Source organism: Coenobita brevimanus, chromosome 49 (assembly GCF_032717465.1).
Source record: "Coenobita brevimanus isolate Jiangsu-jjx chromosome 49, ASM3271746v2, whole genome shotgun sequence".
NCBI lineage: Eukaryota > Metazoa > Arthropoda > Malacostraca > Decapoda > Coenobitidae > Coenobita > Coenobita brevimanus.
This window is the reverse complement of record NC_137002.1, coordinates 1,720,773-1,735,322: the sequence shown is the minus strand read 5'-3', so window position 1 is coordinate 1,735,322 and position 14,550 is coordinate 1,720,773. Positions and strand designations below refer to the sequence as shown.

At 40.8% G+C, this 14,550-nt stretch overlaps 1 protein-coding gene across 1 annotated transcript; it reads right to left on the bottom strand.

Annotated features, from left to right (window-relative positions):
- Window positions 1-555: 555 nt before the first annotated feature.
- LOC145399449 (uncharacterized) lies at window positions 556-4,472 on the bottom strand. Its single transcript, XM_080272063.1, has 3 exons — window positions 4,391-4,472; window positions 1,349-1,490; window positions 556-704 (listed from the first exon to the last, which is right to left on the bottom strand). The coding sequence occupies exons 2-3, from the start codon at window positions 1,488-1,490 to the stop codon at window positions 556-558; spliced, it is 291 nt and encodes a 96-aa protein (XP_080128189.1). The 5' UTR covers window positions 4,391-4,472.
- Window positions 4,473-14,550: the final 10,078 nt, after the last annotated feature.

The window sequence follows — 14,550 nt, the reverse complement described above, 5'->3', positions numbered from 1 at the left end:
AAAAAAATTGCGTGAAAAAAAAAATAATAACATACTAACAATGTCGATATTTTAAACTTCCTTGCAGCCCAAAATTCGCAAGTGGTCAATTGGAAGCCTGGTGGTCCACTGGGTTTAGGCAATCCAATCGGACGTGGCCCATCAGGGTTCAATTCTAAATGTGGTTTGAGGGTTTAATATTTACAGCGCAACTCAGGGTTGAATAACTAGTCACACTTGCCTTAAATATCTAGACTAAATTGCCTAGTACGGGGATCCTACGCTCATGATTGGGAGAAATGGGACTAGATGATGGTTAGGTGGATGTATCTTCATCTTGTAGGGTATAGCTCTTGCCCTTCTATTTTTTTTCTTAATCTTGTAACCTTCCTTTCTTCCTTCCTTCTCATCCCCTTCTTCTTCTTCTATCACTACTTCCTGTTGCTATCTTTTCTTTTTTCTCTTCCTCCTTCCTCTTATTGTTTTGCTCTCTTGCTTCTTCATCTTCTACCCATTGGTCTTCTTTCCTCCTCCTCCTCCTCCTTCTTCTTCTTCTTCCTCCTCCTCCTCTTCCTCCTACTTCTTTCCCTTCTTGCCCTTCTTCTGCTTCTTGCCTCCTGGTGCCCACTGATATCCCCGCCAGAACAGCAGCTCCTGTACACTGTGGCAGATGTACAACGCGTTCTGCATCGCTGTCTCTCCCAGGATGTCCACGTGCACACGACCTGTACACGCACATTAATATATATACACGTACAGTTACACACACACACACACACACACACACACACACACACGAGATAAATGGCATGAAAATTAGTGCCTACGAAAAAAAAAAAAAACTCCTCTCTTCTAAAACCAAAACCAATTATCAGCATCATGAAAATTTAAAACAGATAAGAAATTCAAACTCTTGGACTCTTGGTAAAAATACGAAAAAATACTGTATACCGGAAAAATAAGGCCCGATTTACGTTAGAAAATTTTTTACAGATTTGGTTAACCTTTTCAGCCCGATGCGCATTTTTCATTTTTGTAAGTCCGGAAGATGGTTTTATGCACGTTAAAAAAAAAATCGCTGGTTGTGGGAGGGTTAAGGAAGGCTATGTCTCCCCCAGGTCGCTGAGAAAGTCGTCTGGAGATGAGAGAGAGAGAGAGAGAGAGAGAGGACAAAATACGTCATGGAAGTGGAGGAATTGAAAATGATTTATATTACTGGCGGTAAAAATCAAATATGAAAATGACCGTATAATCTATTTAAGCTCTACCCATATTTCATTCTATAAGATATTGGCCTTCAAAGATAAACTAATTGACACTGACAGATAATACAGTAAATAAAGAAAAAATGTTACATAAAAATACTAACCTCCGGCAGAATCCTTGGAGGCCTTTTTCTTTGATTTCTTCTTGGACTGTTTATCAGCCTTCTTTTCCGGGTTTTTGGCGGGCTTTTTCTGACCGGGGGCGCTTGCTTTGGACTTTCCTCGCTTCCCCGCCTCGCCTGCCATCTGGTGGTAGACCGGTGAAATTAATGAGTGGAAGAAAGTAGTTATAAAGAATAAAAAGAAGTTACCGGAACTCAGAAGATGTTTGGGAGTTACGACACATCATACACCTGCCGAAAAAGAAAAGACAAAAATCGTGGAGTCAGTACGCTAAACAACGTCGGCTTGTCCATTTCACCAGTTACTTAAAACGTTTATAAAATGAAAACGAAACAAAGGTGATACAACTTGACTTAAGGCTACATATCCGATCAACAGTCAAGCCATTCCACCCTTGGCTAGTACCGCTACTGCAGGACTGTCATGCTGCCAGACAGTTTGCAAAATAAAGTACAAGCAAATGTGCCTTGGCGGTCGTCTAAACTCATCTGACGGCTGACTTTCATCATCCGGTTTTTCTTGCAGTATTACAATTGTGAGGACCTTCATGAACCAAACTAAGCAAAGTAGTCCTTTCCTTCCCCTGGAAAAAGCAAATCGCCGAAATAAGATTCTTGGAGTATCAGGATTAACCTAAAAAATGCTCAATTTCACACCTCAAGAACGTATGGGTATTTCAGTCATTGCACCTCTAGCAGCACTTTATCCATGAGGTAATGCTTCTGTTTCGTTATGACATTTATAAACGTTGGGGAGTCACAGAGGGAGTAACATTATCCAGTACTGTGTGTGTTTTTTGCTCCAATTTGGCTTGCCCTTGCCAGCTTGGTGCGGTTGTAGTCAATGTTTCTTTACACCGACTGAAAACTGTCAAAAGCTGCAGCCTGAGAGAGTTAGTACAGACATCGTTAACACCTTCAAGGTCGTGACAACTCCAGTATTCTATTCCAGCTAACCCCAGATGATTTTATTCAGCTAAACGTGAGTCACAGGAGCCAGAGTGGGTAATAGGAGTCAGTGTAAATACATATACCTATCGTAAGTGTAAATACCAACACTGTACACGGACTAGAATGCTCATTTGACTAACAACCAAGGAAACGTACTTCTACCTCAAACTAGGGCTCATTATAATTTCATGCTACAGCAACATAGTACTTAGATTGTGCAGGTGACCCAGTTCTGTCAGATAAAAAAAATATCGGTACACCTTTCGATTCTCTCTCTCTCTCTCTCTCTCTCTCTCTCTCTCTCTCTCTCTCTCTCTCTCTCTCTCTCTCTCTTTCTCTCCAAGGGAATAAAATCGTCTGAAGGCAGCAAGAATATTATGCAAAATATATCAGAGGACTGATGGGGAAAAATGCTTCTCGTACTAAAGAGGTTAATGATGGCTGTATCAGTCCATATCTCAACGTATCTAAGCTGAAGGAAAGACAGATAGATAAAGATAGATAGATGGAAAGATAGATATAGACAGGTAGACAGAATGATAGATAGATATAGATAAATAGATGGATACTGATAGATAGATATATAGATGTGAATAGATACATGCAGACAGAAACAGATAGATACTGACAGAAAGATATAAAGGCGACAGAATGACAGATAAAAGATAGATAGGTTAGACACATACATACACAGATAGACAGATATATACACACAGAGACAGATAGATGGATAAATATTGACAGATAGATAGATATAAAGGCAGTCAGAATGAGAGAGAGAGAGAGAGAGAGAGAGAGAGAGAGAGAGAGAGAGAGTATCCATTAATTCTTGCTATCTCCAGACGATTTTAATCAGTTTAAGAGAGACTACGAACTAGAGGGATTAGATACAGCCTTCATTAACGCCTTCAAAACTATACCCTGTTTACTCTACCTTGGCCTAAAATTGCCCTCTCCCCATCTTAAATGCTGAGATGTAACAAGCGCTTAACCCCAGAACCCGATCCTAGTCACGAAGAAGTGCTATGGAAAAGATGAAGAGCCAAAGCATTATTCTGTCATACAGCCACGTACAACAAGCTACAATAGGACAAAAATCTGGGCCAAGTTCAAATAAAAGGAGTATCGATGGTTCCACTCTGGGTAATTTCCTCTGGTTGAAGAACGAATGAATTAGTTTTGTTGTTAATGTTGTTTTTAATTGTAACGGCCTAAAGTTGCCGTCTCTCCATCTTAAATGCTGTGTTGTTACAATATTTTAACAGCAGATTACCCTGCTAGTCACGAAGAAGTGCTAAATAAACGATGCAGTAGCAGTGTCCTCTTCTGTCACTGAGCTATGCGAAACAAGCGGCAAAAGGACGAACACCTGAGCCAAGTTAAAATAAAAGATGTATAGCAAACACGTCCTCGTACTTAAGGTATTAAACACACACACACACACACACACACACACACACACACACACACACACACACACACCTTTCAACTTGCTACACTCCTTTCACCTTAACTTGGCCCGATTTTTGTCCTTTTGTAGTTTATTTCACGTAGCTCAATGCCATAAAAGACAATGCTACGGCTCTACATCCTTTCCATGGCCATTCTTCGTGACTGGCATCATATTCTCGACTTAATCCAGCGTTACAAATTAGTTTTCAAGTTGGACAGATGGCATTTTTAGGCCAAGTTAAACTATGCCTCGTACAGAAACCTCCTCACCTTCAAAAGAACTCCGTTTAAATTATTTTACTAAAAGCATAGTAGTAGTAGTAGTAGTAGCAGTAGCAGTAGCAGTAGTAGTAGTAGCAGTAGTAGTAGCAGTAGTGGTAGTGGTAGTAGTAGTAGTAGTAACAGTAGCAGTAGTAGTAGTAGTAGTAATAGCAGTAGTAGTAGTAGTAGTAGTAGTAATAATAATAATAATAATAATAATAATAATATCGTTTGCGAATCTCAGGATCTAGGTGTTCTCCTCTAATTAGGCAAAATTATGTATGGTGACCTTAGTACTCAAAGCACCATTAATATTAAGTAAAACTGACAGCCAGGAAATCAACCCAGTAGCATAATCACCTTTCCAGTCACCAGCAGCCTCCTCACCCTCAGAACAGCTGTATATCTATATTAATTTGAACAGACATTGATTACGCCCGTATTGTTTGCCCGCCATATTAGCCGTTGCCATGGAGACTGGTGACAACAAGCATCTCCCCTTCCGTTTCCACTTGTTCTGGTTTCCTGTTATTCATCTTGGTGGTTAATTGTCTTTCTTGACAAACGTTTTAACTTAATTTTGTTAATCTATAGATCAACAGCGAAATATCCAACTGCAAGAAACATATTTTTTGATATCATACTACTGTTCTGAATGCATATGAATCTGTTTAAAAAACCGTCTTTCATAAACAAGCAGAAAACATAACTCATACACTTAATCTAACCATGTTACACAACGTTATGTAAGATTAACAATTTGCAAAAATTTCATTAATTAGGTATAATTTTCTCACGGGAATTCACTGCCGTATATCACCTCCTACGTAAATATAATCAATTTGTACAAACAGGACCATTCTCCATATCAACATTGATGAGGCAAGCGTATCTTAAAATAATTAAAACGTTCAAAGGGTGAATTCTGAAAGATGATTATGAGATAGGACTATGTGAAAAACTGGAAGCAAATTGACAAACGCAAACACTAGGCTTTCCACCCAACGCCCATGCACACACACCCTCACACTTGCAAGGTGGGAAGTTGGTTGTGTACGCTCTGCACACGCGGATCATAATACCTCTCCTGAATAATCAATGTATCAGTATTAATCAAGATGAGCGCCATGATGTCTGTGCCTTGTAAAGATTCTGTGGTAATCGTTATTAATGCAATAACCTACCAGAGACGGACACACAAAGAATAATGTTACTTTAAAGGAATTTGTACAAACATTCCAGACAAGTTACACCATCTTGAAAAAGCCTGAAATCTCTCCTTTATCTACAGAATAATCTTAAGTTTCCTTAGTGCATGTGATAATAAGTTCAGAAACAATATTAACCCCAAAAATTACGTGGAAATACGATGTGACAGAGAGGACAATGAGACTTGAAAACAGTATAATAAGCGATCTGTTATGACTTGAGTACTGTGTTGAAGATCATATTAGCCACATGAAGTAAGAGTCTACAAAGTGAGAGGAAGCTTGGTATGCCCGACGCTGTGAAAAGTCAAGCTGCATCGATCTCTACTTTGACATTCTTACCTAACTACCTTCCCTTCCTCCCTCCTTCCCTCCCTTTCTTTGCCCATAACCATATACATCTTTCTTCCTTGTCTCTCTGTCCTACCCACATTTTTTTTCTATGTATGTTTTGCTTACTGTCTTAATATAGCCCATCTTTTCTGACTTTTGTACAAATCTAACAGTCATAACCCTTTTCCACATGCTAAATCAAATACCAAGCTTATTTCCCTAGCACGGACGACTTACTATACATCAGCATTGACTATTTTCGTAACCATATTCTAAGCTTGTTTCACTACCATAGCCTTACAATACCATGAACTACCATACACCTACCTGACCAAAACTATACCTGCTTTACATATAACTAACCACTTCATTCTTTTACATACCATATCCCACGGTACGCTAACCTTTCTTATCCTGATCAAACTGTGCTTTTTTCTACCAGTCTATAACAGTCTGCCATACTTATAATTCCATCGTAACTCTTCCTACCATCATTTACCATAGCCTACGATATCGCAATAACACACATTACTTCATCAAGCTCTTCCTCACCATACAGCCTACAATACTTTACAACACACTGTTTCATCGTGCTTTTTTCCTACCATAGCCTACGATACTCTGCAATTACCAAGTCATATTTCATTGACTTGTATTCTGCTCATACCTAACTCCACTGCTCTCTCTCTCTCTCTCTCTCTCTCTCTCTCTCTCTCTCTCTCTCTCTCTCTCAAAGATGAAGGTATTGGTGCTAATGGTGGTGATCGTGACAGAAAGGGTGACAGCGCCAGTCGCTCCACTGTACGTTCCCTGCTGGGTGAGTGATTTGTACATTAACTTTACTGCCTGCCACTACTACTACTACTACTACTACTACTACTAATACTAATAATAATAATAATAATAGTAGTAGTAGTAGTAGTAATAAAGTGTCTTACAATATACATCCGAACCGGAAACTTTGACACGATTATGGTAGGGTTCGACAGTTCGGTTTCGACGCTGTGTCAATTAACTCTTTTTACTGTCAACGTAACCATTACCACATCATCCCTGCAGTAATGTCCTCCCTTAATTCAAAATCTACTATGAATAAGATGCTTTTTAAATAAGTAATCATTTAAGTAAAAGCTTTTCTAATTATTATTCTACTGAGAACACTTTAAGTAGCTGTAAATCACATTAATGTTAACTGTCAGTGCTTCATACCCAAGGAGGCTGCTCTTTGCTTCTCACAGGAATAGCAAAATTAGAGAGAGTACTTGTATTTTTTCCATAGTTTGTCAGAGGGAGGGGATGGAGTACTATCCTTTTCACGGTCCGGACAACTCTGTTATACAAACCATTAGCACTTTCATGGTCGGGACAACTCAGAGTAATCTCTATCAGTGAATACCAGGAGATATTATACAGCTGAGAATGAGCAGCAGGAGCTACCACTACTACTACTACTACTACCACTATCAGATGTAAGAAATCCTGTCTTATATGTGTTTACATCACCCTACATCCTTTACTATACTCCTGTCACTCTAAGCGGACCTGGAATTTGTCCTTTTGCAGCTTATTTCACGCAGCTCACTGACAGAATAGGCCAATTATATCGCTGTACATGCTTTCCATTGCACTTCTTCACGACTAACATAATATTCTTCCATCTCAGCATTCAACATGGAGAGATGGTAGTTTTAGGCCAAGTTAGAGTAAAAGGGATTAAATTACGTGCATTTTCCCTTAACAGACACAAGATGACTGCACGCCCGCGGAATACTGTCTCGATCAACAATGCACATGCAAGGAAAGTTACGTGCGTGCTAAGGGAGGGGCGTGCGAGGCGATTAGGAAGAAGGGAGAGCCGTGCAGAGTGGACGTGCAGTGTTCGGCATTTGACAGCACGTTAATCTGTTACGAGGGAAGGTGAGGATAATGATACAGTGTTGTTGATATTGTAGTGTTTTTGCTTATTATAATTACCTCCGCCAAGGTGGTTATGTTTTCACCCCTGTCCGTTTGTTGGTTGGTTGGTTTGTGAGCATGATTACACAAAAATTACTGGACGGACTTCCACGAAACTTGGTAGACGAATGGGCCTTGGCCCAGAAGAGACTATTAAATTTTGGTGCGGATCCAGATTAAGGTGCGGATCCTGGATTTTTTTTTTTTTTTTTTCACTTTAAATTGCGAGATAGGGCGTTTTTCGACATTTTCGTAAAATTTTCAGTAAATATTGCATGGATTTCTATGAAAAAAATCAGGCATATTTAGGATGTTGGTATCTACGAATGTGTGCAGTTTGACGTGGATCCATATAAAATTCCGGATCTAGAGGATTGAATTAAAAGGAACTGCATGTTGGGCCTTAGCGGAGGTATGCGCTCTACTGAGTGCCATTCTAGTTTTTATTATTATTAATATTATTATTATTATTGCTGTTATTATTATTATTATTATTATTATTATTATTATTATTATTATTATCATTATTATTATTATCATCATCATCATCATCATCATCATCATCATACAAAGCTTTTTTTCTTCCATCAGGATCGTAGACGTTAGGCTATTCACTCAATATTCAATATGAAGAACCAGTTACTCGTCCCTGACCCCCATTATTTGATGGAAAACACCAACCAACCCTAGAACCTAAACACTTATGGGCCAGATCAGGAAGAAGTGCCATATGAGAGAGAGAGAGAGAGAGAGAGAGAGAGAGACTGTCGGTCCGGTAATGTCAAAGTGTATGAATGCGTGAGTGACAGAATATGTGAGAGAATGTGAATGGAAGTGAATGTGACAGAGTGAGTGAGTGAGTGAGTGAGAGAGTGATGTGTGAGTGACTGGATGGAAGTGAGAGTGACACAGTGAGTGACTGAGTGATAGAGTGACTGAGAGAATAATGTGTGAGTGACTATGAATGGAAGTGAGTGTGACAGAGTGAGTGAGTGATAGAGTGACTGAGAGAGTAATGTATGAGTGACTATGAATGGAAGTGAGTGTGACAAAGTGGGTGAGCGAGAGAGTGACTGAGAGAGTGAGCGAATGAAAGAGAGTGAGTGAGTGAATGAGCACAAAATACATCCAAAAAATAACAATACTTTTACAAATTATGACGGAAAAAAAAAACAAAAACAAGAGGATAGGTAAGGAAATTTCATCTGTCAACACTCGAGCTCCTATGACTCAATCACAGCTGAATAAAATCGTCTGGAAGAGAATACTAAGAGCTGTCCCCACCGTGAGAGGGTTAATGATGGTGCCACTATACTCTATTTACCCCAACTCGGCCTTAAACTGACACCCTTCCATCTTGAATAACAACTTGTAGTAATAGGAATAAGACGCTGGTCACGAAGAAGTGCTATGAATAGGGTGTATAATGGGTTAATGGTGCTACTATACTCTTTTTACTCTGACTTGGCCTAAAACAGACACCTCTCCAGCTCGAGTAACGTGTTGTAGCAATAGGAATATGATGCTGGTCACGAAGAAGTGCATTGGACAGGATCTATACCTGACACCCCTCCATCTTGAATAATGAGTTGTGGCGATAGATTAACACAAGACTATGATGCTGGTCACCAAGAAGTGCTTTGGATAGGATGTATAACTGACATCTCTCCATCTTGAATAATGAGTTGTGGCGATAGATTAACACAAGAATATGATGCTGGTCACGAAGAAGTGCTACGGATAGGAGGTATAGTCACACCACTGTCTTTTTCTGCTACTCAGCTACGTGAAATAAACTGTGGAAAGACGAAAATCTGGGCCAAGTTAAGGTGAAAAGAGTACAGATATGTGCAAATGAACGAAAATCTGGGCCAAGTTAAGGTGAAAAGAGTACAGATATATGCAAATGAACGAAAATCTGGGCCAAGTTAAGGTGAAAAGAGTACAGATATATGCAAAATGACGAAAATCTGGGCCAAGTTAAGGTGAAAAGAGTACAGATATATTCAGTTATGACGGGAAGGTTTCGTCTCGACCCGTGACCTTCACTTCCAAACATTTTCAACCCATGTTATCTCTACACCATTTTAACCTGACTGCTAACCTTCATACACTGATTTTTTTTTTTTTTTTTTTTTTTTTTGGGGGGGAATGTATTTGATTTGTGTGTGTGTGTGTGTGTGTGTGTGTGTGTGTGTGTGTGTGTGTGTGTGTGTGTGTGTGTGTGTTGTTGTTGTTGTCCCAGGCACATCATAAGGTGCACCCGGTGGATTGCAGGCTGAGCTTACCCTTCTACAGTTCACCATCCTCCATTCGGGGGAGAGGGATCGAGGGAACTGAGGGGCGTCAGTATCGATGCTACCGTGTGAAGGTGTCCCTGTCCACTACTATACAGTATAGTGAGCTCGTAAACGGGTCAGCATGTCCCAGGGGGGTGAAGGGGGTATAAATTCACTTTTCTGAATAACAAGTTTGACGACGAACAGACAGGAAAACAGACAACAGGCGTAACGAATCTCCCTGCATAGTATATAAGGTGTGAAAATAAAAAGTTCTGTTAATGGTCAACAGCAGCTGTGCCGAAATGGCGGGTATACCATCGTGGGTGGTGGGGGTCACCCACAGGTGAAGGTAACCACCCAGTGCGGGTAACCCCCAAATGGGGGCTACCCACGGGTATGGGTAAATTCCAGGAGGTAACCCAAGGTGTGGGCTACCCACAGATAAGGGTAACCCCAAGTGAAAGCTACTCACTGAGGTGGGTACCCCCCCCCCCACAAGTGAGGCGACTGCACACAAGGCGGTTATCCCCAGGATGGGGACTGGGGTTGAACTGTCTTCCTGCTGGGTCTGTATTCCCCTCTGTCTATGACCACCAGTCTATTAACGCAATGTATCGAGGGATCTCGACATGAACTGATTCTCGCTCTCTCTCTCTCTTCCTAGGGGGACACTATAGCTTACAGAATGAGTGAGTGAGAGAGGCATCAAAACTTTGGTTCCATCTTCATAGGCCCATAGCATGAAAAATAACAATTTACTTTTGCCTTAGCTATGGTGCACTGGTCCGTGGCATCGTGTTGTCCAAGGATGCTATACGGATATATGGCAAATATGGTCGTTTCACCTTAACTTAGCCCATATTTTCGTCCCTTTGCAGTTTATTTCACGCAGCTCAAAGGTGGGATAAAACAAAACTCTGGCTCTACATCCTTTCCACAACACTCTTCTTCCTGACTTGCATCAAATTCTAGCGTTCATCACTTGTTACAGCTTGATATTCAAAATGTTGTTGTCGAGTAACTCCGGTCTGTCTGACCGAGCAGACCCATCAAATCGCTGGCAAGTAATCGCCCCTGCAGGGTCGTCCCGTGCAGTGAACCAATTTTCCTTGCGGTGGACAGCGCCTCGCCACACAGAGGTGTGGGGAAAAGTATATAGGCTTGGTTCCCGGATGAACGCCGCACTTGCGTCTCTCCACCCAGTTGACAGAGGCACCAAAGCGGGCTTAACATCACCTCATTATATGGTTACCAGCCCGCGTTGTAGATAGTTTCCTGAGTTATAGGAAATCATAAAAAAAGGTAAAATTAAGTAAAACGAGTATAGAAGAGTGGCTGATGTACGACACGCAATGACAGGAATCACTGGCCACTCATGACAGATTTGTGAAACTAAAATAAATACTTTTTCATCTCATTTCGAGTACGATGATAATTTTGAATACAAGGAAAAACTTTCACTTACATAAGTTACACGAAAGCATTAGTATTAAGTTACCCGTGGCAAGTGCAATGATAATACAGTACATCATGACTACAATGGCAGTGCTGTACCATGTGCATACCAGACATTACAAGAACACACCAGTAATGTTGGGAAGCTGAGTGAACACAGGAGAGATGTATGTGTGCGTTTGTATGGTGGTGGTGGTGCATCACAATTATGAAATGTGGGCTGTGGTGGTGTTGCAGGTGTGGGCGCGGACATGGGTCAGGGCAGGTGCAGCAGGGTGTGGAGGAGGACAGTGGTGCAGCCAGAGACAAGAGGGCGGATCTGCAAGGTCAGGTGGCGTTTGTGCGGCGGTGGCGGCTGCGTGAAGTGTGTTTGCTGTTAGGCACACTGGTGGCGATGGCAGGTGTGGTCATCTGCCTCTGCTGCTGCATCTTCAACCTGCACAAAATTAGTCAGTCCGCAGCCTCTCCGAGGGGGATTCCCGCCCCCCACAGGCTTCTCAGCCCTCGACACCGCCACCGCCGCCACAGTATCCACAGCATACGGGACCTGCCTCACCCACTAGACACACAGGTGTCACGTGGAGGAACACAAGGCCCACAAAACCAGTCCAGCCCACAAGGGAGGTCTAGTACTGATAGAGACCCCAGTATTCAGGGTGACGTGCCACCCACATATGCTTCCCTGCAGCCCCCCAGCTATGAGGCGGCCACCAGGACAAGGCGCCACAGCCACAGTAGCCTGAGCGAGACTTGTCCATGCACCTTGGGGCCAGCACCCTCCTATGGCACCACCACCCCAACACCCCCACACACCCCTACCCATGCCCCCAGTCCTACCTATCTTCTGTCCACACACTCACCCCAGCCCCACCTCCGCTACTAAACCCAATGAATTTCGCTTCCATCCCATTTTCCTTCTTCTCTTATATTCTGCTTTGTCCTACATCACGTCCTACCTTTTATTCTCTACCGTGCCTTCCTCTATATTGTCCATACTGTGCAAGAAGAAAGATTAGAGGCTAAGAGCCTGCAAAATATCCTGCCCAGAGAAAAGTGCACAAAGAAGACAAGACCATTCCTTTTGAGATACCTGGACACAATGCATTTTAAAAACCGGATGTCATAGGCGGAGGGAAAGACAGAATGAGCAAGAAATTTCCAAAGTCATCCATGTCAACAGAGACGAATGAGAATTCTAGTAAACTCTTGCATAAGAACGTTCGGCAGAAGAGGTGTGAAAATGTGCGTAGCTTGACGGGTGACATATATATACCATATATATATATATATATATAGCCTATAGATAGATAGATATAGATATAGATATAGACAGATATATATACGGTATATATAATGAACACTGCAGGAAAAAGAGAAGCTGAAAGGAGTCGTTCTGCGGTACTGCCCTACATGTCGTAACTGCACTGATCAAAATACACTATCCAATATTACCCGTCCCCACCCTTTTCTATCCTGCCCTGTCCTGCATTATCCTGCCCTGCCCTACTTTACTCTGCCCTGTATTGTTAAGCCCTGCTCTGCCCTGCCCTGTCTTGCATTGTATTATCCAGCCTGCCCCATTCTGCCCTATCCTGTCCTACCTTGTCTTTCTCTGCATTACCCAACCCTGCTCTCCCCTACCCTGATGTCCCGTACCCTGCTACCTTACTCTATTCCCACCCTATCCAATCCTGCCTTACTCTGCTCTGCTCTGCCCTGCAACTGACCACACCTGCACCTGCCCTGTCAGTATTAACTAGTGTTGATTGTTCGACAAGGACACACACACACACACACACACACACACACACACACACACACACACACACACACACACACACACACACACACACACACACACACAGGGATTACAGCTAGGTATACGTTACTTAGCATTACGTTTACGGATATTAGCAAATTAACTTAGCATTATATAAAACACGCGCGATTACCTTCATAAAAAAAAAATCGATGCACACTTTTATGCTCAAATAACTGACAATTCACATACCATAATAACCCCCCTCCCTCCCCCCAAAAAAAGACTATAGCGTTACGCCTCAAAAACATACCACGATATGCAACAATACCCTGATTTTCATTTTAATCTCTTTACTATGATGATGACTTCTGATATTCCTGGGTGATCTATGAAGCGTTGGATGATGATGATGATGATGAAAAGTATTATTATTATTACTATTATTATTATTATTACCATTATTATTACTTATAGAGTTTATATTAGGTCTATTGTACTGAAATTATATTAAAATTACTCTTAATACTAGTGTATGTATTAATGGTGTTGTATTTAAAATTAGGATACTTGGACTAAGTTTGTTATTCTAATTAAAATGACATTAATAGTTGATATATTAAAACTAACGTTCTAATTATTATTATGCTATTTATTTGCCTATTATATTTAATTATTGATTTATCTACTGTGATTGGCTATATATGTACTTATATATGAGGAAATTTTATATAAAATATGTTTTATAATAATTTAAGAACAATCAGTGAGTGGTTGTGTGCATATGTTTCCACTGATACTACTACCACAACTACTACTAACTACTACTGCTGTTATTATTATTATGATTATTATTATTATTATTATTATTATTATTAACTGCGGTGTTAGATCCTGTATTATAAGCTATGCACAAGGGGGTTCTAATCTGAAATACAATCGTAAATAAAATCAAGACTAAACAACACAGACGTCATCGTACTAAAGGATTCCATTTTACCTCAAGATTTTGGGATTTTAAAATATTTTTCACCTTCTGTCAAGCTTTTATATTTTTTTGCAATATTTTTTTACTTCTTGAAACAGGTGATATTTATTCCGTATTCTTCTTACCTCCAGACGATTTTATTCAGCTCAGGAGATATTAAAGGAGGTTCAGGTGTCAGATATCGCCTTCATTAACCCTTCACTAATAAAGCCTCTAATTAAATACAGTTTGTAGCGAGAGAATACAAAATAAATAAATAATACACACATACATACATACAAACATACTAATACATAAAAAACACGTCCACGGGTTGAAGGGGTTGTGTACGTTGTTAATTGCGTGAAATAGTCTTTTTGGGGGTAACCTGGGGTGATGGGAAATATTATCAAGTGGTTTTATTATAGTGTCCTTGAAAATGTATTAGCCTCTTCAGACTGGTTGTCCTCTCTCTCTCTCTCTTTGACTTTCCCAGGGTCATCCATCACTCTTCCATCTCCTCTCTCTCTCTCTCTCTCTCTCTCTCTCTCTCTAAGTTT

Coding starts and splice junctions, on each gene's coding strand:
- LOC145399449 (XM_080272063.1), bottom strand. CDS start 1,490: ATGGCAGGCGAGGCGGGGAAGCGAGGAAAGTCCAAAGCAAGCGCCCCC. Junction 705..1,348: donor CTCCAAGGATTCTGCCGGAG/GTTAGTATTTTT, acceptor GTGCGTGTACAG/GTCGTGTGCACGTGGACATC.